The sequence below is a fragment of the Crinia signifera genome, chromosome 7, assembly GCF_055691185.1.
Source record: "Crinia signifera chromosome 7, ASM5569118v1, whole genome shotgun sequence".
Taxonomy (NCBI): Eukaryota; Metazoa; Chordata; class Amphibia; order Anura; family Myobatrachidae; genus Crinia; species Crinia signifera.
Genome location: NC_139223.1, coordinates 55,140,768 through 55,167,560, shown reverse-complemented (window position 1 = coordinate 55,167,560; position 26,793 = coordinate 55,140,768). Strand labels below are relative to the sequence as shown.

The 26,793-nt window shown below is 43.6% G+C and overlaps 1 protein-coding gene across 1 annotated transcript; it reads left to right on the top strand.

The window, feature by feature from the left end:
- Positions 1–546: 546 nt before the first annotated feature.
- Positions 547–26,092, top strand: LOC146020191 (cytochrome P450 2W1-like). Its single transcript, XM_083153124.1, has 9 exons — positions 547–779; positions 6,630–6,792; positions 8,329–8,478; positions 10,960–11,117; positions 14,545–14,718; positions 17,233–17,380; positions 21,007–21,191; positions 23,335–23,476; positions 24,238–26,092. The coding sequence occupies exons 1-9, from the start codon at positions 594–596 to the stop codon at positions 24,423–24,425; spliced, it is 1,494 nt and encodes a 497-aa protein (XP_083009250.1). The 5' UTR covers positions 547–593; the 3' UTR covers positions 24,426–26,092.
- Positions 26,093–26,793: the final 701 nt, after the last annotated feature.

The following is a 26,793-nucleotide window of genomic DNA, read 5'->3' as shown; positions in this document are numbered from 1 at the left end:
ACGTGGATAGTGGGGGTATGAAAAGGTCGGAGGACGCGTACCACCTCCCCTCGTGGGCTCATTGTGCTCGCCACGCTTCGGGTTTGCGTTGATAGTGGGGGTGGCGTGGGGGTGCATTTAACATTGTAAGCACCCATTAGGGTGCTTATACAATTAAAAATCGCATTGCATGCATCATATGCGGCTATATGGCATGCGATTCATGCGATGGCATAAGATGCCATAAGATGGAAATCTTGGGTGCCGTGCTAGGAAACAAGTACCGTATTTTCTTTTCTTTTATATTTATTTGATTTTCAAAATAAATTATATTAAATTATTTTAAAACTATTACAACAAATCTGTCTGTGTAATATGATCTCTAACTGTTTCATTTAGAGAGATTCTGTTGAGAAATACATGACAGATGTTCTTGCCAACTTTGTTTAATCATCATATTAATTGAAGGAAGCAGTAAATGAAGAACCAATGGTGAAGTAGTGGGCGGAGCTTAGGTTCTTGATGGGCACAAGCTTATTACAGTGCTGTGTATATATTTATATATACAGAGGCTGTGCATCTACTAATGATTGTATTGCAGACCACACACCATCATGGCTGTCTACTCCGATTCAGTGACTCTATTCCTGTTATGCACCGTCGTTATGATGTGTGTAAAGATCCTTTTGGACTTTTCAAAAAGAAACATCTATAGATTTCCCCCAGGACCAACTCCTCTACCTGTTATCGGGAACATGCACATCTTGGATATTAACAGACAAGATTACACTTTTATGGAGGTAAAATAGACTTTGCTCTAAATAAGTGACTAGAAAAAAAGTAGAGTTTGCATGAGACAGTATCCCAGGTGACCATTTCTTTAAAGGGTCCAGTCATTACCTTCTGTCTTCTGTCTGTCAATGTACAGTATGTACTTTATTTGTAGTATGCTTGACTCATTGCATAACATTGGGTACTATGGTGGTGCTTTATAAAGTATAATAGTTATTTCAATACAAATACATCGATTATCTTGCACCTGATGGTCCAGCATCTTTTTAATCGAGATACATCAGGCATTGGAGGAAGTTATTTTGCAGAGGGGAGTTACAGTATGTGGAGTACACTGTCACACCACAATGACCCGCTCACGATGCACATTGAAGGCGGGTCGTCAGTGTTTCTTCAGACCCGCTCACGATGATGCGGGGGGGCACGACCTGCTCACGATGTGCACCGTGAGCGGGTCCGATCCGGTGGCGACCCGCACCCGGCTGTATGGTCGTTATTCAGATCCTACCTGCAGCAGGTAGGATCTGAATAACGACCGACCGACCCGCGGGACCGCGCATCGGATCGGTATCGGTCCACACCAGGACAGAAAAGGGCCCAATCACCACACAATCTACATCCAATTGGTCGGAGGGGATCAGGCCCTAGTCGTCCTGGTGTGTACCAGGCATTACACTTTCGGAGAGTTTAGATAGGCTGCTGGGTAGAGCTAGGGGGCCAGTCAGGCTACAGGACGTTTAGGTGGTGGGTGGCAGGAGGTGTATGTATTACCGATAAAAATGGAAAATGCAACACAGTGTTGGAGCCAAGCGTAACGGTTTATAACTGGTCCATCTGTATTTGTTCAAGCATAAAGGTTTTAATTTTAAATCTCACTGGTTTTCAAGCAATATGAACTACTGTATACTGTACAAAACAGGGGCGTGGATCGTATTGTCGACCTGACTCGACATGGGTCGACAGTCATTAGGTCAACATGGGTGAAGGTCGACAGGTCTCCAGGTTGACATGGGACAAGGTCGACATGGGTTTAGGTTGACAAATGCGTTAGGTCAACATGGGTTAGGTCGACAGGTCGCGAGGTCGACATGGGTTTTTTCACAGTTTTTTTACCCGTATGTCATCATAGTCGACATGGACACAGTTGGAAGTCAACCGCAGCCGCTCGCAATGCTTTGGGCATGGTGCCTCGCTGCGCTCGGCACACTATTTTATTCTACCACCACATCCCTAGTGGATGGTAGGGCATGAAATACCGCCTGTTGGATCAAAAAAACTGTGAAAAAACCCATGTCAACCTAGCGATCTGTCGACCTAACCCATGTCGACCTGACGCATTTGTCGACCTAAAACCATGTCGACCTTGTCCCATGTCGACCTAGACACCTGTCGACCTTCATCCATGTTGACCTAGAACCCTGTCGACCTAATGAGTGTCGACCTAAGTTGGGTCAACAATGCGACCGTATCCCACAAAACAGATGAAAGTATTTTTATTGTGGCAACTTAGGTACTGTTTTCTTTCTTGAGTTCTTTTTGGTATGTTGTATAAGCACATAATATATAATTTCAGTGGTATGCAGTCAGGAAATCAATGGTCACTCTGGGCTTTCAAAAATAATAAAGTGGAGAGCAATACAATATAAATCAACCAGCTCCTTTATTTTATAAACTCAGCCTGTAACATGGCAGTTAGAAGCTGATTAGCTGGCACTTTGTGCCTGATTCTGGTTCACTTGCAAAAGCACATTCTTTCTCATGGACAAAACCATGGTCACTGCAGGTGGGGCAGATGTAACATGTGCAGAGAGAGTTACAGATTAGGCCGCTCCCATTGGAGCTGCTCCTGATAAAGAATTGCCGGCCGCCACCATCCGCCGGAACGGGGCACATACACACGAGACTCTAGCACACCCCGTTCCAAGGGAGCCCTCTGCCGTCCACAGCAGCTCACCTGCTGCCCTACCCCAGCTGCCCCCAATCCCTGCCCGTCTCCCTGAAGTGGAGACTAGCAGGGAAAGCACTCTCTGTGTGTTGACGGGGACATGCTTGCATGTGAGACATCAGATGGATCGACTCTCCGCCAGTCTGCGACAGCCAAGTAAATCAGGCAAGAGTCGCTCCATCTGTAAATGTTGTTTCTGTGCAGAGTCAATACTGGATGCTTTATTTTTACACTGCAATATAGATATCAGTTTGAAGTACAAACGCCATGCAAAACTATAACTCTCTATATATATAATATATATATATAGAGACGGATAGGATATACTGTAATATGATGAACATTATGATGTTGGTTAAATATTGAGATCTCTGAAAAATGTCACCATAGCCAGAAAATGTTAAGGCTAACTGTAGGGGTACCTTGCTGATAGACTGTCAACTCTATGATCATGTAGCATTTTTCATTGTTGACACTTTCATTGTCAACATAATATACCAAACCTGTTTGTGGGAGGTTTGGAGAACTGTGATGTATAGGTTTACTAGTCTTAATGCCCATCAGACGGACAGGCGAAAGTTTATGCTTATGCAATTCTTGTTCCTCCTACCCTTCCCAACCACAGCAGGGCAGAAGCTGCTGTAGCAGCCACAGCTGGTCTCCAACTATCCACCTACCCTTCCCAACCACAGCAGGGCAGAAGCTGCTGCAGCAGCCAGAGCAAGTCTCCAACTATCCACCTTCCCTTCCCAACCACAGCAGGGCAGAAGCTGCTGTAGCAGCCACAGCTGGTCTCCAACTATCCACCTACCCTTCCCAACCACAGCAGGGCAGAAGCTTCTGCAGCAGCCAGAGCAGGTCTCCAACTATCCACCTACCCTAACTAACCACAGCAGGGCAAAAGCTGCTGCAGCAGCCAGAGCAGGTCTCCAACTATCCACCTTCCCTTCCCAACCACGGCAGGGCAGAAGCTAGAGCAAGTCTCCAACTATCCACCTACCTTAACTAACTAAACTTTTGATCACCAATTAAGCTAATCGACCTTTGGTGGAGCCCCCATAATATTGACATGTCACTGGATGGGTGGGGAGTTTGACTGGGGCGATACACTTGTCAAACCCTAAAGCAGGTGCCTGAAGGTGAGCTCTGGGAGGACAGAAACCTCCCTTGGAGAAGCAGGGTATCAGGTTTCTGTCCTTTGTGAGCTCGCCTTAGGACACCTGTGTTACGATTTGACCGGTGTACCACCCCAGTCAAACCCCACCTGCGACTTGCCCTTCTCCTCCACAGGAGTATTTCTGTCATCCCTGTGCTCGCCTTAGGACACCTGCATTGCGTGCTATCTTGTAGCAGTTTTTACCGCTGCATATAATTCTTAAATCTCATGGCAAAAAATACAGTGAGACTTATTGTAAGCATCATTTATTCATTCATTTATTAGCAATCACCCATGCAGCATGTTTGTGATATGTGTCACCATGGCATAAATCTTCAGTTAGAATGTTGGAGACATCTATTATATAACAGCAAACGCGAGTGTGTTGGAGGTTACAGTGTGCAGTCTGAGGATTTAAAAAAATCTGGCTTTTTTCAGTCTATGTGGATCTGGCTTTATGTTGGTGGGCCAATTGTTACTCCACCCTCATTGTAGCTCCACCACAATATCCACAGTGAGGGATGCTAAAATATATATTTGCTTACCAACAAAAATTAGGCTCGGGCTAGCCCTTCTTCAGATCATTTGCCGGCAAAAACTAAAGTGATTCATATTCCTCAACTTCGACCCTAGCATTATTAGTATATAGTTTGCACATGTCTCGTACTGGCACTCAAAGGGTTGATAAGCAGTGAACATCTCTGTCATTACACATATTTACATATCTGCAAAAAAAATAGTAATGCAATTTCATAGAATCCTTGCTAATATTTTATCATAAGAGCAAAAAAAAAATGTTCTTTCCTCTGGGCAACTATTTGTGGTATAATATGCACCCACCTACACTAGTATCAACAGAAATGCAGTACAGATAGTAACAAATATACCCTATCTGTGCACCAATAAATAATACCGCTTTTCCACTAGCAAAAATAACCAAGGTCGATGCATGTCGAGACCGGGGTTTTTTGCTAGTGGAAACGCAACCCTGGTAGTTTCCTGGGTTGGACACGGTACTCTCCCGGATCCAGGGGCAGTGGAAACAGGTAACCCGGGTCGATGCAACCTGTGTCCCATTCACTGCACTGTAAATGCTGTCATCTCCCAGTGCCACCCCCCGGCCCTGCCTCCCGATGACATCACCCACCCCGCTTTATGCCGGGTCAGGATGCAAAAGCGCCTGCAAGCCGGGTTGCAAGCTGGGCACAAAATCGCGGGTGCGACCCAGCTTGCCAGTGTAAAAGGAGTATAACCAGTGCTATTTTTCAGAAGGAATCAGCAGAAACTCATATATATATATATATATATATATATATATCATTTTTTTTTTTAAGGTCTGAACAGGAGTATAATGGGGGTACACCAAAAGGTGTCACTCCGCGCTCACATTCACTAAAAATGCAAATTCTTCATATAATGTAATAAAACTCAGACTATGGTGGTTATACAATGAATATACTTTTTATATATGTATTGATAATACAGTGTGCACAGATAATCAGATAACCCTGGAGCAGCCTCCAACCTCAGCTCCTCCTTGCGGCACACCTCACTGGGCACACCCCGCAGCCCTGAACACTAAATAAGTCCACACTGCGGCACCCTAACACTGCACCCCTTGAGTATTCTGCTGAAAAAACATGATGCTATGATTAAAAAAATTGTATGTAATCATTATTGGGAGAAATAATAACCAATAATTATGTGGTTTCAGTACTGCCTGTGTAGTTTGTAGGACTTGCTGGACGTGATACAAAGTATAGAGAATCAGTTACAACCTTTCTTTTAGTTGCAAAATTGTAGTTATTATTATTATAATTATTATTATTGTGTGATTTATTTGCTGAACATTATATTATAAACTGGGCTTATAATGTAAAGTCTGTCTATTAAAAAAATAGGTGCAAATAAATATGGAAATGATGAATATAATAACGAGCAGTATACAAATTGGCTTGATTTTCGAACAGCATTTATAATACCTTTTTTTTCTTTATGGAATATACTTATAATGGATCACTAGAATGATCAAGTTTTGCTACAAGTTCAACTATGAAGGTTGTGAGTATAATATATGTAAACTCCTACGTTTTTTAATAGAGTGATTGTCCAGTGAGTGCTGGATAGGGATGGGCTGTAAGAGGTATAAGATCTGTAATGTGCATCCCCCAGCCAAGCTCACTTACACAGTGTTTATGACGTAACGCATTTGGGATGTGGCTGATGACGCGATTGCCTTGAACTACCTGGCGAGCGGCTTGCATTTGCGAACGGCGGAGAAGGCTCCCGGTGCATGGTGGTGTACATGGAGGACCACGGTGTGGTGTGTGGTCCTGGAATCCTGCCGAAGAAAGGCTTGCTGCTGTTTGCCGTATTGATAGTTATAACGTCATGTGTTATTAAGCCCACATCACTTGAAATTTTTGGTATGAGTACCATCATCCGGTCTTATTGTGAAGTGCTTTTAAAAGTATTAAAGAAGTTTATTGCACTATGAGGCACCCCCTTTGTTTCTCCATTCTATTTCCGACACCCGCAGGACATGGGTTAATTACAGTGGGGTGCGACTGTCTTTGATCCAAAGTACTGATGTGTCTGGACGGAGGTTCTGGAATCATTTGTATCATTTTTGAGCGCATCTATATTTTAGATTGTTGATTTATCTATGACGGTGAGTAGTTGGGATGCTAATTTACAATTAAGTTCCACTAAATAAAGTGGTTCCTTTGCTGACATTATATTAAAACTGTTTTCCAGCTTGCAAAAAAATACGGCACATTCTTCACCTTCCACTTTGGATCTATAAAAGCTGTGGTTCTGGTTGGATATGAAGCCAATAAAGAAGCCCTGGTGAAAGCTAATTATGATTTTGGAGAACGTGGACAGATCCCTATTGCTGATATCTTTCAGAAAAACCATGGTAGGTTACTCATATGACAGATCTGCACTTTTGCCTTTAGGACTAAGGCACCTTGGGGAGCATTTCTGAGGAACCGTGTAGAAAGAGCGCAGTTACCTAAAACAGCCAATCAGAAAAGCTGCAGTGATCAACAGCAAAGCAACAGAAAAGTTGCATTGATGTACAACAGTTAATCCGAAAAGTTGCAATGACTTGCAGTAACCAGTCAGACCCTATCCCTGTTTGGTAGGGTCCGAATTTAGCCCCTTCCCTGATGTTTGGGGCATGGGCGAGACGTGCTTCTGAGTACAGACCTGCTAAAGAGTCTCACCCACACCTCAAAAATAGCATGGTCAGGAACGTCTATATGTCGTGTGACCACCGGTGCACACTAATTCCCCTTGCAGGTGCCATGGCCTCATGGGAACAGAGCCGTCTTTTCCATTGGGCTCAATGGGCAGTTGCCCAAGAACCCCAGGATTTCAAGGGCCCGGAGAGAAGTCATCGCTCCCCAGCCACACTCCAGGGTATCTCCCTCCAAATGTTCTCATGCACAGAAGGAGCGCTCCGATCCCTCTCCCCCTCCCCGGCTTCTGTCCACCTGCCACAGCTGGGCTACTTCCTGCTGACCAGCGCCGGAGGATGGTGCACAGTCCTGTCACTCTCTGCATAGATGCCGGAGACAGAGTGGGGAGACCATGCTTGGGACTGCGGGGATGGAGCCCCACCTTCTGCTTGAAGTCCCGGGTTGTTGCCCTGAGGCTGCAGCCATCGGAGACAGAAAGTGGGGAGACCATGCATGGGACTTTGGGGATGGTTTGCAGTGAATTGGTTTGCCCAGGGGCATGCGCTGCTTCTAAGACAGCCCTGCATGGGAAAGGGAGTGGTATCACAGAAAGGTCATAGCCGAGCATTTCGCCCCTCCTTTTCATCACTCCAGGGAGATGATAGGCTACCTCCAGTCACTGCTGTGGCTGCAAAGCTGACTTACACACTGTTACAAGAGCTGAGTGCTGCACATAATTTTCCTGCCACTGAGGACTAGCCGAAAAGTTAGTGCTACCCCTTGGAGAGTGATTCCTCCTAGCGTCAGCACTGGACATGACCAATCCAACTTTAGCACTGTTGCTAGCGGCAAATGCAGGATTTTTCTAGGGGAGTGATATTTAAAAGGCTCGCACGGGGGCGGAGCTTTGTAATATCATGCATGCTCTCTCTTATTTCTGTCGGGGGAGCTGGTTTCTGGGTACTCAACATGTGTATGCTACTGGCTGCAAAGAGGACCAAAATTGACAACATGCTGTGGCCACTCACCCATACAACGTGGCCATCCTTTGTTCATTTCCAAACTCTGACTTGCCTTTAGCTACTATGGGGGAAATTTACTAAAGGAAATATACGGCAATTCATATTTGTATTGATAGCACATCAATACGAATACGAATTGCCGTATTTTCGGGATAGTAAATGTCAAAAATAAGTGTATTTCTGGATACAAATACACCTATTTTTTACAAATTTCCTTTAGTAAATTTCCCCCTATATGTCTTTTTTTAGGAGTGATTTTTTCCACTGGAGAAGGATGGAAAATAACCCGAAGATTTACTCTATCAATCCTACGAGATCTTGGGATGGGAAAATCATCCATAGAAGACAGAATTATTGAGGAGCTACAATATTTAAATGAGTTAATCAAGTCTCATAATGGTAAGTTATGCAATATCGTATGAATTTCTCCTACAATTGCTATTTCGGAGGAAGGCAGCTGGCATAGAACCACAACATCATCCTGACTGACAACTGAAATCAGGTATTAGAGCTGTAGAGATCATTAGTAGAACACTGTCATTCAGATATTCTGCCAGATTACTCACCGAGCAATCTACACAAAATTTTAAAGTAAAGTAAATAATAATTGGGAGGAATAGGGTATACTGTAGTAAAGGAGAGGGTACCATTAATGTACAGTAGACACAACAGGCTTTTAGTAAACCCATACAAAGAGAAAGTGTGGAATTTATTCACCCTTACGAAGAGTGTTCAAAAAGTGCTAACGTGGAGAGTGATTAAAAAAAACACCCTGTAACATGGCAGTTAGGAGCAAATTGACTGGTTGCCCGCACTTAGGACAACTAGCCAATCAGCCATTACGGGGGAAATTTACTAAAGGAAATTTGTAAAAAAAATTGGTGTATTTGTATTTAGAAATACACTTATTTTTGTCATTTACTATGCCGAAAATACGGCAATTCGTATTCGTATTGATGTGCTATCAATACGAATACGAATTGCTGTATTTTCGGGATAGTAAATGTAAAAAATAAGTGTATTTCTAAATACAAATACACCTATTTTTTACAAATTTCCTTTAGTAAATTTCCCCCTAACTGTCATGTTACATGGTGGGTTGTTTATCACTCTCCATGTTATCACTTTTTGAAGTTTGGTGCATCTGGCCCTTAGGGCCGGGCTACACATAGCGGCGCAGCGGGTCCCAGTGGGTTATCAGCAGGACCACAGCCAAATGCATCATGCTGCGGTAGGACTGGGTGGTGAGACGACCGCATTTAAAGTGAGCACACACATTCCAATGTATTTGTGCAGACAATGTGGCCAAAATGCTGTGTTACTCCACACGCCCTTCTTCCTGTTAAGCAGGTCCTGTTGCACGGGACCCACTTGACCTCTATGTGTGGTCCAAGACTTATGCATCTGTGTATTTAGCAAGTGCGCATATTTAAACAAAGTCAAATCTGTATCAGCAGAAAACACGACCGAAAACCACACTGAATAGATATGTTCGGGATTTATTTTGGTTAGCTAAAAAATCCAGACAAGATTGAATACCCCTAATCTGTTATTGCCTATTTATAAACGTATAAGTGGTGGGGGTTTTCTATGCTATTTAGTATGCTGTGGCTGTGCGAATGTTCCAGGCTCTGGTATAATGAGATGGTCACTGGAGGCATGCTATGGAATGTGGCGGGTAATGGTATATTGCACTGCTGCACTATTGCACTGCTGTACAGCCATGTCATATATTGTATCTTCAGTCCTCCATTGGGCTGGGATACAGATCTTCCTGATGTGTACCCAACCTATCTCCATACACACTGGAGGATATTGTAAAAGATATTGCTCAGAAAGGGGTTTTTAGAGCGATATCTTTTAAAATATTGTCTAGTGCGTACACTCATTATCATCATTAATGACCCCAGCAGGGCAATTTGGCTATATAGTCAAAGGACCCGCATGTCCATCGGGTCCTGGCGACATCGCTGTGCAGCGCTGTGTGCTAAGCGATATTGCTGAGTGATCTGAGCAATCTAGGATCGCTCAGCACAATCGCCACGTGTGTAGGCCCATTAAGACCGGAAAAAGAGGCAGATGCCTTAATAACAAGGCTGAAGGGTTTAGATTTGTGTTCACTTTGTTACTACAAAAATAGAAGAAACATATGAAGCATGAAACCAGCCCCATCATAAATACATACCTCCCAACTTTTGCAGCCCAGCAGCTGGGACGCTGCTGCTGCGCGCTGGAATTTCCGGGGCATGGCCTAATTTGGGGGCGTGGCCTATACTCGCGGCTTCCCCGCGAGGCCACGCCCCCATTTTGCCGCTATGTAGGCATGACCCAGAGGCTCTGTGAGCCTCTAGCCATGCCCCCAGCCCCCTGGCTGCGGGAATAGACGCTGTGCCTAGTGGATGGTAGGGCATGAAATACCGCCTGTTGGCATATGTTGTGTCGACATGGACACTAAAACGTACCACCACATCCCCTCACATGGCTTGCCATGCTTCGGGCACGGTGCCTCGATACGATCGACATACTATTTTATTCTCCAACCACGTCCTAGTGGATGGTAGGGCATGAAATACCGCCTGTCGGCACATGTCGGCTCAAAAAAACTGTAACAAAAACCCATGTCGACCTAATGACCCATGTCGACCTAATGACCCTGTCGACCTAACCCATGTTGACCTAAAGTCTTGTCGACCTTACTGCATGCTAACCTAAGCTCATGTCGATCTAAACTCATGTCAACCTAAACTTATGTCGATCTTTCTGCATGTCAGCCTAGTGGTGTCGACCTCCATGGTGGTGACCCAATGACCGTATCCCGCCTGGACAAAAGTCTTAATTGAATTGAACTGCTGTTAATAAATTCTGTGTATTTCATTCCAGGACAACCCTTTGAGAAAAAAGTGTTATATAACGCTCCCCCAAACATAACTTTTCGGATTTTATTTGGGAGACGTTTTAACTACGATAACCCGACCTTCAAGAAGATGGTGAAGCTAATAGATGAAATTGTTATTCTCACTGGTCTTCCTTCTGCTAAGGTGTGGAATCCTTTAAAAAATAATATAAAATAACCTAAGCTAATCATATCTCATGTTACACAGAAGTCATTTTAATTCAAATATATTTATTAACACAATGACAAGGTCAGGACTGTCCTTTTCTTGCTGACTGCAGCTCTCCAAATGAGAAATGCTAATATTCCCCACAATACTATACCCCACCAACTCACCCAGCAGCTCCCGGGCCTCTGGATTGCATACGATACATTGTATGCGGACCTTTTGCATACAATGTATTGTGTGCAATCCCAGTCATGGCTGAGGGATCCGATAGAGCCTTGTGGCAGCTCATGAGATCTGTTGTTGTGATTCGCAAGGGAACACTCCTCACATCGCAATCACAGGAAAAGTACATGCGATGTGACACTTTTCATGCGAACCATCACAAAAATTAATCAGAATAGCATTAAAAAAGTGCTGATATCGCACTAGTGGATGGGGGCTTTTTGTAAATATGTATACATATTTAAAAATGAAAACTTTTTTTATTGGCTTTTTATTCTATTAAATTGGCTTTCATCAATGAAGACTATTGGAAGGTGCAGGGCTGCCGCTAGGAATTTTGGGGCCCGGGACGGATTTCCAGTCTGGGCCCCTATAGGCCCCCCTCCCTTCACTTACCGCCCAACTCCTGCCGAAGGTCCCAAAGCAAAGGCTTCTTCAATGCAGTATGCTGATGGCCAATTAAAATGCAGCATAGGCTGGTGAGCCAATCAGAGCTTGTGTACCGGCAGCCGCTCTTATTGGCTAATGGTACACAAGTAGAAAAGGATAGTGGTTGCGCTGGATCAATGAATATATATAAAAAAAGGCACTTGTTTCCTAGCACGGCGCCCAAATTTGCTAGGTACGCAAACATAGTCAAATCGCATCGCATAATGCATAGTACTAGCATGCGATGCGATACGATTGTCACTAATGAATGTTCTTAAATTATTTATGCTACATTAAACAAATTTGTTAAGTTAGTTATTAGTTAACACATGTCATCATTACTGTGTCAGCAGTATGAATGTGCAGGTGTGAATGTGTTCCTAAAATACCAGCACTATCCACGCCACCCCAAAGCGTGGCGAGCGCAGGGAACGCGTCCTCCAACCTTTTCATACCCCCACTATCCACGTCGGCGCAAAGTTGATCGTATATAGCCCGAAGCATGGCGAGTGGACGAGGATTACTTTACATGTATTCCGCGTCCACTCGCCACGCTTCGGGCTTGGTGGCTCACTGCGCTCGCCATACTATATAAAATCAACTCCACACCGACGTGGATAGTGGGGGTATGAAAAGGTCGGAGGATGCGTTCCACTGCGCTCGCCACGCTTCGGGGTGGCGTGGATACAGGGGGTGACGCAAAACAATGCCAGAGGTGCTTACAATTGTAAGCACCCATCACATGTAATCACATCACATGTCATAGTAAGCACCTATCCCATCTCATGGCATGGGTGCTTGTATAATAAAATATTGCATCGGATCGCATCGCATTTGGTGCCATGCCATCCTATGCAATATTTCATTGTATAAGCACTCCTCTGCACTTAATATGGACATCGCATCGCACAGCACTATACAAGGTACGCGATGCAATGCGATTTTACTACGCAGAATAGCCCAATAAGCTATTTGCTTAGTGGGCACCGTGCTAGGAAACAAATACCAAAAAAAGGGTGAACAGCGTCCCTTTAAGGTGCTTCCTCCAGTTGAATAATGGGGGTGGCGTTCCTCCAAATATTGGAATAGCTGAAGCAAAGATAACAGCAGCTTTTTTAACCTTTCACCTTAATAAAAGGTGCTGTTAGCAGCGAAACGCGTCGGACTGGCGCCCACGCTGTTCGCCACCTATCACTCGGACCAACTCTTTTGGGCCCAAAAAGAGGGACACTGCACATATTGAGGTGACGTTACTAACATCATTCGTTCTGGATGCAGCTGTTTTCATGTGAATACCATGCTCAGTTTTGAGCTTTTATAAAAATCCTATCACGTAATTTTTTATTGTTTATTATTATTTTTATGTTTAATATGTACTAATAAATGCACACTTTTATATTTATTCTTTAATTTTGCAGAAGTACAGTTTTTTTATATATTGTCATTGATCCAGCGCAACCACTATCCTTTTCTAATTGTTTCTTAAAGGGACTGACACCCCCTTTCTCCGGATGCTGCTTGACAAAGCTAATCAGATACAGGCGCCCCTCCAGATACAAAAGTATCTGATTCCCAGTAGTCGTACACAAGCTCTGATTGGCTCAAAAGCCGGTGCAGCATTTTAATTGGCCACCGGAGTCCTGCACTGAAGAAGCAGGCAGCACAGCGGAGGCAGTCAGGGGGGGGGGCAGGTTTGCGCGGTGGGCAAAATGAGCTGCCTGGGCCCTTCCAGAGCCCAGGGCCCGGGACAGCTGTACCCACAGCACCCCCCTGTCGGTTGCCCTGGGAAGGTGGCCATTACTGTTGCGCCTACAGGTCCTTGCCCATAAATCTGGGTATGACTTATTTATGACCTCTCCGTACAGCAAAAACCAGTGAACACATTCCACTTCATGATGGTTAGAAGCAGTCGGCACACCCTGTAACGGCAGATGCTTCCATTGTATCGCGGTCATGGCCCTTTTTGTGCATGTGCCCAGGGGTGTAGGAAGGGCTGATCCAGTGGAGCACAGGAGTCGGGACTCGCTTAATGTGCCTCAGCAGCCCTCAGGATCAGCCTGCTTCTGTGTGCTGCGGCTGCCCTGTCCGGCGCCTGCCTGCCCGCCCGGTTGCTGCCACCCGCAACCTGATGACGTCACGTCCCCATGTCCTCCCTGAAGATGCTGTTGCTTGGCTGTCGGCTGCATGACGACGAGCTGGCCGGGCAGCGCAGCAGAAATCAGGAGGACACTCCCCTGCCACTGCTACATTCCCTCCTCCCTGCAGCAGTGTCCTCACTCTGTCCCAAGTGCTGGCTGTAGCCTGCTGGAGAAGGAGGCTGACTGCTTCTGGCTGCCGCCCTGCCTGTGTGACAGGCTGTGTCATCAAGGTGAATTTTAGTTTAAGTAAAGTTCAAGAAGCATTGTACATGTACAGTACATTCATATATTAATAAATAACAAGAATCATTCATCATGGGGGTGGGGGATTGGTGGGGGGTCTCTAAATGTATCAAATATAACATGACACCACATGTTAGCCACACCCCCAATTCATTACAAGGGGGGGGGGGGGGGGCACAAAACATGCACCATGGCACCTAGCTGCATGTGCCAGAGTACTGGATTGGGAAATTGGGAGCTACAGTATGGTACATACAGACCTCCATTCACAGGATGATGTTATGAAAACAGTTTAATGTATCTGTTTACATACAGTATTCTAGATTTTTTTGCCATACAGTTTTATTGTATTTCTCTTTTTCTGTCTCCAGTACTTCTGTGTGTTTAGCATACTGAAGTACTTCCTCAGAACACCCCACATCGTTGTGAAGAAAATTGAACAACTAAATGAAGTTTTGAGAGTACTCTACAAAGAAGCAAGGGAAACCAAATGTGAAGAATCTTTCAGGACTTATGGGGAAGCCTTCATACAGAAAGCTGAAAGGGTAATAGCCTCTGACTTACACTTACTCCCACAAATATTATTTTATAAATATGCCCCAATGTCACAAACTTTACAGTGTGTAGACCAGGGACTGATTAACCATAGGGCATATGTGGCTGCAGCTCCAGGCCTCCACATAAAAATAGGTCCATGTTCATGACAGAATGAAGAGCACCAGACATATGCCAGCTAGCCACATGGTTGGCCATATATCATAATTATTACATGCCTGTTCTATATATGAAATTTTAGTACTTTTTATATATTTTTGGAGACATGGGTTCTACCTGCCTACATGGCATTGGCCTCACCTACTGTAGTTCAATTTTCATGATAGGCCCTTGAACATTTTCATTTCTGTCATTTTTCAAACCCAGCCTGTAACATGATTGATATGATCTAATTGGCTGGTTATTTATCACTCTCCATTTTATCACTTTGTGAAGCTTGACAGCCCTGCTGTAGACCACTTGGTAACGTTATCAATGTGTGGTTCTCCTGGTGGGATTAAAATAGCTGCACTGGAGATTAGCAGTAGATCAGGTTTAAAATTGTGTTGCTTTGAAAAATCCAGCAACTCGCTCCAAATCATGAAAAATGTGGTTATTATTCATAAAACTGCCACTTTATAAATTCCATCACTTGGAACAACCACAGGAACAACCAACATTTGGTAGCTATGGATGTGAAATGAGTGTTATGATTTGGCAGAGGTGGTTCTATGAAAAGATGAATGTCCTTGGACATGTTAATGTGTCCAACAGATCTCCTGATCTTACAAACTTACTTTGCTTTAGTAAATTGTAAGTAACAGGTCTCAAATGTGCCCCTTGCTGGTCCTCCTGAGCGCATGACTTCATGACCTCACCTGTATGACATAATTGTGTTGTGCAGAAGGGGTGGGGCTGACACAGACCGTTCTAGCCAGACAAGGGGCTGAGGGGTGGGGACAGTGCTGTCTACAGATCTCTGTGCTCTGTGCGGTGGTACAAGTTGCATACCCCTAGTTAACCCTTTCAAGTCCAACATCTAGTCAGGCTCAAGAGCCCTAGCGCTAGTAGCAGATCCAAATGGTGAGCCACTTTACAATAAGAACATTAACATTGTTCAACATTGAATAAATAAAAATAAAACATTACAATTCATTTAAACATTTAAACCAGACTGTTCAAAGGTTAAGGTCCTGATCTTGACAATATAAGTAAATAACCCTCATAAATGTTTTTTTTTTTTTTTTTAGTACATAGCAAATATGCAGTAAACCATAGTAATGAATTTATATTGTAGAACCAGTTACATCCTAAGAACAAATAATTTGTTCCTAAGGGGATGAGTAATCGCCAACCACAGATGCTGATGTTCTGTGATCATTTCAGATCAATCCACAAAAGTGATGATTGAATAGATCTCATGGATGTATCAAATACTGCATGGAGGGACAGAGCTTGCAAGTAAGGGCTGTCCCCGCCTTGCCACTCCATAGCCAAAATGGGGATTTTTTTGCCACCAACACCCCATCTCCACTGCGACAACCCCACCCCTGCACCGCGCCCCCCACACCGCTGCTTATACTCACCTACACTGCTGTGTGAGGGTGTGGCATATTGTGAACTAATATTGGAGTGGAGGAGAGGGGCCATTGCCTGGTAAATAAATCTGGCCCTAAGGATTACTGCACATTTGCACGTTGTTAATAAATAATTACTATTGTTGTCTATGTGAAAATAATTCTTCTGACAAGGTTATAAACCATGAGAAAAAAAGTGTCCAGCTTTAATTCTCCAAAAAGATCATTATTGACCTAATTCAGTTGGACGCGTATGGATACTGGGAGTATTAGCAAACTACGGTTAATTTTGTTGCCAGTATATTTTTGTCATGTGGGAGGAAACCCACGCAAGTACGGGGAGAATATACAAACTCCACACAGTTAGGGCCATGGTGGGAATCTAACCCATGGCCTCAGAGCTGTGAGGCAGTAATGCTAACCATTACACCGTCTGTGCTGCCAGTACAGCGAATTCCGAGTCATATGGATCTCAGTCATATCCTCACTTCCATTTGGCTTGGTGTAAGTTGGCATCAGCATTGGGTTCACAGACAGGATATTTGCCATGGATGTGTTGATGGAATTACAGTCTCTTGCACAGAGGATAGGGCTGGGGTAAAAGAAGGATGATTATGAAGCCTGCTTTCAACAATGGATGGCTGGGGGCAGTGCAGTAACATAGATGCAGTCGGTTCCCAGTATATACAAAAATCAGCATTTATTTGTGAACATGGAAACATCCACAACTGAAGACATTCTGAATCTTGTCTTATTTGTACGAATAAGTTCTTGTATTATGTTTGCTAATTCATATAGATGATTTAACTATGGCCTTTATTCAGATCTGATCGCAGTACAAATTTGTTTGGAAAATGGGCAAAACCATGTGCACTGCAGGTGGGGCAGATGTAACATTTGTACTGCGATCAGATGTGAATAAAGGCCTATATGTCAATTGCCTCCAAGGAAAAATTAACAGATGAAAAAGAGAAGATCTTCACCGAAAAGAACCTGCTGGCTTCCACGTTTGACCTCATGCTTGGTGGCACAGAAACCACATCTACTACATTGCAGTGGGGCATCTTGCTCATGATGAAATATCCAAAAATACAAAGTAAGGATGCTGTGCCGTTATCACCTTCTGTATCTGTGACGCTCATCAGCATAGAGTCAAAGGAACTGTTGCAGAGTTAGATATACAAGAGTGAATTACACCCCACTTACACCCATTATAATAAATAATTAATTTATTGTGTAGAATAAACACATTTGATAATACAGCAGAAACTATTCTGAATATTGCATATGTATAAAAAAAACTATACATATAACATATAGGGCGGGATGGTAAAAAATGTCAGAAATTGCACGTTTTCCGAAAACCGCACATGTAATAGGGTGCAAATTGCCGTAAATTTCGCACTTTTTGCCTCAAAATTTGCACATTTTGACAAGCGAATTAAATCGCACATGTCAATTCACATCCAGATGTTTTCCCATTAAAAAATATACAACTCACAAATGTAATAGGGTGCAATTTTGGTACATGTTATCAAAAATCGCCAAAAAATAGACCGGTTCAGGCTGGTGACTTTGAAAGAACCATGCACAGATTAGTAAGATCTGTGCATAATTCTGTCCAAAACAATGTGTTAAGGTAAAAAAAAATGGTGTAGGGTTGTCTCCACCCCCCGAACAATCAATTCTCCCTGCCCATTTGCACAAAGAGGCTGCACATGCGCATAAATGTTTCTGCACATGCGCACAAACAAAACTGCTCCCCTGTGCAAACATGCAGGGGAGTGATCAAATTAGAATGAGAGCCAGTAACTTATTGGTTGCCCATAGCAACATCCAGGGGCGTAGGGAGGGCGGAGCCCACGGAGCACAAGCTCCGGGCCCAGAGAGATCAAATGGCGCCGGAGCAGTGTGCAGCCGACTCCCCCGCCCTGCTTGCCCGCTCCCTCCCCTGCCGGGATTCAGCAGCTGTCAGAGGCCGTGGCACCCAGCAGGACTGAGAGGAGCAGGAACAGTGGCATCATGGAAATTGTAGATTATATTTTACTGCTCAGACTTTAAGCAGTTAACGGTTAAACTACAAATCCCATGAGGCCATGCTTTGCCATGGTAGGAAGTCTCACGAGTCACACAGGTTATCTTGAACAGTGAGTGGAACCGCTCTGGCATGGATGCAGAATGCAGTTAGGACAATAAGGCTGTTCTGTAGGGACCTCTTGGCAACAAGCTATTTAGTCCCCCTTGGCAATGAGCAGTTTTAGTCCCCCTTGGCAATGAGCAATTTTAGCCCCCTTGGCAACGAGAAATTTTAGCCCCCCATGGCAATGAGCTATTTCAGTCCCCCTTGGCAACAAGCTATTTCAGTCCCCCTAGGCAACGAGCAATTTCAGCCCCCCTTGGCATTGAGCATGAAGTTCCTAGCAATGAGCATGTAGGTAAGTGGCACTTATGTGTCAGATGTGTAATGGGCATTAAGCATACTTGCCTACCCTCCTGTATTCTGCAGGAGACTCCCTGAAATAGCAGCAATCTCCCTCATTTCACCTAGCCCACATTACACTGTTACATTTTTTGGGTAAAAAAGGAATTAGAGACAGATATACATTGAAGCATCAGCGTTATTTCCCAGTAGCTCTAACTAACTGCTTTGGGGCTCATCTACATTTTGATCTGTCATTTTAAAAGATTCCTCTCAGATGTAGCAGTATACACCCACGCTTCTAGGTGCCACGTGCACAATCTCTTTTCACAATCTCTCCTTATATGGAACTAGACACGCCCTTTGGGTGGAGCCTGACACGCCCCCTCAATGGGGCGCTGTGCAAAATTCTCCTGCTAACTATAATCTCCCTGAAATTAGTTTTCAAAAGTAGGCAAGTATGGCATTACGGTTTGTTATATAGTATGTAATGGGCATAACAGTTTGTTATATAGAATGTACTGGGCATCATGTGTGGCCTTATGTGTAATTGGCATTACGGTATGTGGCTTTATGTGTAATGGGCATTACGGTTTGTTATATAGTATGTAATGGGCATCATGTGTGTGGCCTTATGTGTAATGGGTATTACAAAGTTTGCTAAAATGTGCAATGGACATTATGGTGTGTAGTAGAATGATAGGTTGCGCCCCAATTTTTGCTGCGCAAGAGCCCCACCTACTACAAATAGGGGGGGGGGCGCAAAACATGCCCTTGCACCGGGCACTGTGGCACCTAGCTACACCACTGGCAACATCCCACGTGAAATGATCACCCATCTTAGTAAATGTCCCCACGTGTGTGGTGTGCAGCTACAAAGTTAAGAATGCTTTCAAAAATAGAATTGTTAATGTTTTTTATCAATTAAAATGCAAAGTAAATTAACAGAAGTGAACTCTAATTTAAATCAATATTTGGTGTAACCACACTTTGTTTCAAATCAGCATTGAGTTTTTTTGAAACACTTACCCACGGTTTTTACTTTTTAAAGGTACTTGGTAGTGAGGTTGTTCCAAACATCTTGGAGAACTAACCACATATCTTTATATTGTACCTTCATGACACATTATGCTAAATGTAAGACATAATGAAAGAGCTTACCTTTCCACCAAGTACTGGTAGGTGTCCTAGGGTGTGATCGTTATTGAAACACCCCATTATCTGTGTATATTCGCTAAGAACATCCAACCCTAACACCACCCAAACACACACACACACACCCCAGCACCTATGCATTCACTGCAAACACACCTGCAATACTTAGATACACACTACTCACTTCACCCCCACATAGCATCTACTGCCAACACCACAAGCACAGGACCCATGTAGTGCTAAATTAAATCTGGCCCCAAGGTGCATAAATCAGAACCAGGGGCAGTGGAAGAGGTTACAGGTATGGAAGCCAATCCTGAGACATTTTTTTTAATCCCTGGATTCAGGTTTGAAAAATGCTCAATCCCAGGATTACTGGGATCCCGGGATGGACCTCCCTAATTAAAAAAAATCACCCCCCACCTCCCAAATGGTCTTAATGCACATTTACTTAGATGTGCAATGGCAGGTAGTGCGGCCGGGAGCGGTAGGCAGCGGTGCGGGGGTACCATCGGAAGTGGGCAGGTGGCAGTGGGACAGCAGTGGCACAGCCTGCGTATTGTGACCTCGACACCTCTAAATGTCATGCTGGGCAGAGCCGCATGCCAGGATCAGGATAGCCAGGCAGCGTCTGAGGAGGTGCTTAGATGCTGCCCAGCATTATACTACCCATGCGAAATCTAATCCCAAAATCCCAGGATTGGAAACTCCATTCCTGGAATTTAAATGCCTGCAATTTTGGGGCAAAATCTCAGGATCCCACCGATGCCGATCTAGGGATTGGTCACCTTAGTTACGGGGCTGGTGTCCAGGGGCATTGTCTCTGGTAGATCTGCCCTGGCTCTGCAAATCACAGCATTCACACATGACAAACAAATCTATCACTGCAGCTTGGTTGGAGTTGGACCCATGTGCTGAAATTGCACATGATCCTCTCAGGCTTCACTATAACCTGTTGTAAGAGTGACAGAGGTCACCTTCTGGCCATACACACAATGTGTCCTGTAATGATTCTGTCAACATGATAATTATCATTAAATGTCATTATGGTCATTATAGGTCCCACAAACTGAATGAGCAATATTAGTTACCATAATGGCACTGCATCACTACATACAACATATATCACCTTCTGTTGTCTTTTCCAGAAAGAGTTCAAGATGAAATTGAAAATGTGATTGGGCTGGAGCGCCCCCCCAGGTGGGAGGACCAGAAAATCCTTCCATACTGCCTGGCAGTTGTCCATGAAACTCAAAGGTTTGGTAACATCCTCCAGTCCTTAGCACATGCCACACCCACAGATGTCCACTTCAGAGGCTACTTTATACCTAAGGTAACTCATTTGCTATATCTTGTACTAGAAAATATTATTTTTATATGTGATTATTCATGATGTGATTGCTTCAAGTTTTGCATCTATACACTAAGGGTCTGATTTTGGTTGCCTACACTGCCCCCCCCCCCCCCCCCCAATCATTTGATGGTCGGCAACCGTATTTGCGGGCGCTGGGGCGAAGAAGGGGTGGGCGGCTGATGTCATGTGACATCATACGCCCGCCCCTGACACACTTCGTCCCACCCGCATTTGCATGGGAACACCCAGGGAATGTCCCAGTGCCACCACCACCCCTGTTCCGCCCCACCTCCCTCCCCGCTACGAACGGCCCGGTGACAATATAAATCACAGAGGCCGCTCGTTTCTTTGCACATGCCCATAAATGCAAAACCTGACCAATTGGGGCAGGGGACAGTTTCGGTTCACTGTGAGTGAATCAGAGTCGGCCCCTGTGTTCTTTAATGCACTAATGGTTCCTGCGTGTTGGTGACTCACCACCAGAGTGACACCCTGCCCCTGTGCGAATACTTTTTAGATTTAGATTGGACTTGCATGGTCGCCTAATTTATTTCATATTTCATATTTATTTCATATCTCTTTAGAACCATTATTGATTAATCATGATTCTTCTAGATCTCCTCCATCTTCCATCTCAGAAATAATAGGAAGTGAAATAGATTGTGGAATCTCCATTGTCAATAGGGGTTCTTAAAATACTGGTGGACAATCAAAGCAATGGGATTGAGGAATGCTGATGTGTTCTAGCCAGTGGTATCTACACAGCGCATTTAATCAAGAAGTTTCACATAAACCATTCAAGGAGGACCTTCCGAGCATTATACCCCGTGGTCCTCTCTCGGTCCTCCGCTATAGTCTTAGAGCAGTGTACCTGCTGAGATGCGCGCTAGACATGGGTGCAGCTCTCTTGAAGATTTAAAGAGACTGGAGGTTTATTATTCTGCCTCTCTGTTGCTGATGCAATAACAGTATAGAGCCCAGATAATTCTAACCTGTTAAAATAAATAAAGTACTGATTTTCCCATCTGGCAATCCTCCTGGCTTAGCCACAGTCCATTTATGGACCAGACTGGTGTTACTGAAAACCCTTCTGTCTCCACACCCCACATGAAGGCATGGCAGAGGGTCGCGACCTGCAGAAAAAGCCCAAGCTCCTTCTGTGGGTGCATGGTGAAGATTGGGGTTTGCTACACTCTGCAGCTCTGCTAATACCAATATAAATCTAGGTTGGCAAATTCAAATTTAATCTAAATACATAGCAATACCCACCCATTGTTATATTTTCTTTCCAAACATTAACCCCTTCAGTTGCAATCCCGAGAATTTTCTGGGCTGTGCCTCAATGCCCAGTCTGGCAAGCCTGGAAAATTCTCGGGATTGCCACTGCTGAGTTCAATCGCTGAACTCAGGCAGCTTCTGCACCGCCCGGCTCCCTCCCCTCCGCCGCGCCTCCTCCTCCCCTCCAGCTTTTCTATTGAACTTTCTGGCGCCAGCTTATGACAAGCCAGCTGCCGGGAGCAGGGACTGGGCACCGGGCTGGACAGCGGCTGATTGACAGTTCAGCAGTACTGCCCGAACCAGGGGAGGCAGTGGTGTTTTTTTTTTTTTTTTCAAGGAGCGCTCCCCATGAAAAACTCACCCAGTGGGGAGCACTCCCAAAAAAATAAAAAACACCACTGAAGGGGTTAATCACATTATTTTTGGGCCTGCTGGGGAACAGAGGACTCAGTTATTCTAAAACAAATTTGAAAACTACAATGTTAACCCTTTGAGTGCCAAGTGAATTTGTCAAAATACTGTAGGTGTAACAGTTGCCCAACAAACCTTTTTATTCATCATAATGGCCTGTAATGTTTACCTTATATAGGAAATATAATCTTTTTTCACATGACATCTTTTATTTGAATTTATATAACAAATGTGGCATTTTTAGAGGATATTTTACAAACTAGTAGATTTTTTATTGATTGTATTTTATTTATGTTCTCTTTATATAATGTCATGTGGCAGATAAGGCAGGATATGAAAAAATAGCAAAAGGACATTCATATGAATGTAATATTAAATTTAAAGATGACCAGTCAAAATTATTACAATGAAACATAATTCTCATTATTAATAGGGTACCCCGGTGGTTCCACTATTCACATCAATCCTATATGATGAAACAGTATGGGAGACCCCATGGCAGTATAACCCCAATCATTTTCTGGATGCTGATGGAAAATTTTTGAAGAGAGATGAATTCTTTGCTTTCTCCAAAGGTAAGTAACTTCCGTGCAACTAATACTTATTATGATCATCCCCGGCATCGGAGAAGAATTGCTTGTTTACTGGGGCAAAACCTATTCTGATCATGCCTGTAGGAGCGTACTGTAGCATTCAGTAACAACTTGACGATTGTGATCAATTGCTTTCCCTCTTTATAACAACAGCATAACACAGGATAAAACTGGTAGTATACACTTATAAAGATGATAACATCAGTAACATCACCTGGCTCATAGAAAGCTGTTGTAGATAGGTCAGAAAAATCTCATCCTCCCATGTTTCACTCTTTGGGCCCGATTTAATTAGATGCAGTGATTAACTGCACTGGTGAAAGGGTACATGCAGTACATTACACGCTAACCCACAGAATTTGGGATAAGTTCCCAGAGCTATCCGTTAACAGTGCATTTAGGAAACGTGAATAAGTGCAGCCTGCAGACTAAATGTGTTGAGTAGTTTAATTAATCTACAGAAATTAATTGTGAGTAATTGAATAAAAAAGTGTAAAGAATGCTGGTGGTTATTGTGGAGTACACAACTGCTGTAGCATATGTTTATCATCATATAGAACCCCCTAATGAAGACATCTACCCAACATTTTTAAACTTGAATTCCTGCAAACCTTGTTCCCATGTTCCCCTGTTCGAGGAATTCAACTAGTGCCTCCATAGATATGCGCTGTATGCTAAAACTTGCTATTTGTATCCTTGAATGTCTATCTTTTCTATTATTATATCTATTTATTATCATACAGGTCGGAGGGTATGCGCTGGAGAGAGCCTGGCCAGGATGGAGCTCTTTATCTTCTTCACCGGCATGCTTCAAAAGTTTACCTTCAGGCCCCCACCAGGAGTGGACAGGGATGACCTAGACCTCACTGCAGAAACGTTCTTCACCATGAGACCAAAGAGTTACAAAGTTTGTGCCACTCCCCGGCAGTAGACAGTGGCAGATATGTAATGGTGATGATGTGGGCACTTAGTATTGGGGCTTTCAGATGCCATCTAGTACATTTGTTGGCAGTTATGCCATGTAGCTTCCATTCTGCCAACACTGGGCACTAACGGAGCTTATTCTTGAGTAATTACTGCTTTGTTCTCCGTCTTTGCATCATACTGAGGTTTACCACCCTTATATTGTATATTGCTGGCTGTAGCAAATTTCATACACTGTATTGAGTCAAAGTTTCTAAAGTTGCAAGCACAAATGTAAAATAAATTTGTTAGAGTTATATACATGGTTTTATGGAACAAAATGAAGCCACATTTATGTGGTCAAAGGCAAGTGCAAAGATACAAGAGTTTAGGTATCAAAGATGGCATTTTTGTCATTATATACCTAGTAGAGTTAGATAATACGTGGATTACCAGTTTGGAACTACAAAACCCAGCATACCACTTATGCCTTAGCATGGAAGAGTTCACTGGCACATCCAGAGTAGATTTTCTGCCTATGACCATGAAAGTAAAAGAAGAAAGATAGGAAGAGCAAAAAAATGATAGGACCAGATGTACTAAGCCTTGAAAAGTGATAAAATGGAAAGTGATAAACCACCAGCCAATCATCTCCTAACTGCCATGCTACAGGTTTATCACTCTCCATTTTATCACTTTTCAAGGCTTAGTCCCTTAGAAAAAAATGCTAAATAACTAATGGCACTACCAACAATGTTTATCTTCCTTTTTACAGATGTAGTATTATGTTGTATATGCAGGTGTTTTAGTTGAAGGAAGAGGCCATGGTTGGTTTTAAATAATGTTCGGCTGGTGCAAAAAAACACTGGCCTAAAATATATATATCTACTTATAGTATGGTGACAATCATCAATTCCAACCACTTGGAACATGTTTATATTAAAGGTCATATGCAAGTAAGGTGAGGAAGATCTAAATTCTTTTGTATTCTTACTGTATGTAGATGCATCATGAACAGGCAAAGGCAGGGGCAGGGTTCCAGTTGCCCAGAAATGCCCTTCCTCACAGCCTGCCCAGTTGCAGGGTAGCCATCGTGGGAGGGGGGAGGGACTCCAGTCCCAAACCCAGACAGAAAGGGGGCCCAGGACTGGAGTTTATAAAGTATAATTTGTCATAAACATAGTTCACATTTCCCTTGAAGCAATGTAGAGGTTGAGTAGTGCGGCCAGTGCTGCGAACACATGGAAGGGGGTCCTGAATATTTTTCAGTCCTGGGCCCCACAATTTCTGGGCCCTGCGCAGTGGTCGCTACATGCAGTATAGATAAATGGAGCTGCTGCACATGCCCAGTTGCAGCAGATTTTCCTTCCCAGGTGTGTGTGTGTGTGCGTGTGTGCGTGCGTGTGTGTGTGTGTGTGTGTGTCATTGCACCAGAGAGAGACTCTAGTAACTGGCTTACCATGATCATTGGGACTGCATATGTCTGTTGTACTGTGTTACATAAACTGCACATTGTTTAGGGCAGACTATAGATTGTTACATCCTTCATGCCAGTGCCAGTCACTCTAAAAACAACAAATTGTATATGTAGATAATGAGTGATCCAAATATTCAAGAAGATGAAATGACTACTGACATGATTTTAATATACATTATATGTTAAATACAATCAATAAACATTATTTTGTACATCAATCATCATTGCCTGCAGTTTTGAGTTTGTCAGTATACGGTTGACTACACATCAACTGTTGATGCTTTTTCTGCCAATTTGTAGTCATTTTCCATTAAAATCTCCATCTGGGAAACTCTCTGCTGGTGTACACTTTACTTGGTATGAAAATGTTGTTAAAGTATCATCATATAGTATCCAATCCTTTGAACACTACTCATCCAGGCAGAAGGATTTTCCCCCATTTTCTGACACTATATAAAGCTGCATTATCCAAGTGAGCGATGAGTTCTCACTCCAATCTGCTTACTGAAGGTCGAGAATTGAATGTCCTTGGCAACTGATTCCATCGCTATCTGTTTAAGACTTGCTGTACTGATCTGCTCTGTGCCTTTTATCTCAGGATGTAAGAAGACACAGTACAGTTTGCTCCCTGGTACCACACCCTACTTTTAATAGTCAACCTGCTGGACTTCCAGTAATTGGTAAAGACATCAAATTTTTTATTTCATCCACCAACTTCCAAATATTGAGGGGAGAACTAATAAAGTCTATAAAGAATTTTGGCAATTTCTACCAGGCACAATTGTAATCTGTGGTCTGTATGTTCTATGCCGGGAAGTAAAATAATCTAGGAATGTTTTTGCCTTTATATAAATGTTTCTTTACAGGAGGCACCCTGGGATGGATGGGTGGGCGGAATCAATCCTATCTCCAAACAGCA

Bases quoted from the DNA above. Each gene is read 5' to 3' on its own strand.
- LOC146020191 (XM_083153124.1), top strand. From the start codon at position 594: ATGGCTGTCTACTCCGATTCAGTGACTCTATTCCTGTTATGCACCGTC. The intron at 11,118-14,544 runs GTGTGGAATCCT...TTCTGTCTCCAG, and splicing joins CTGGTCTTCCTTCTGCTAAG to TACTTCTGTGTGTTTAGCAT. The intron at 21,192-23,334 runs GTAACTCATTTG...CATTATTAATAG, and splicing joins GAGGCTACTTTATACCTAAG to GGTACCCCGGTGGTTCCACT.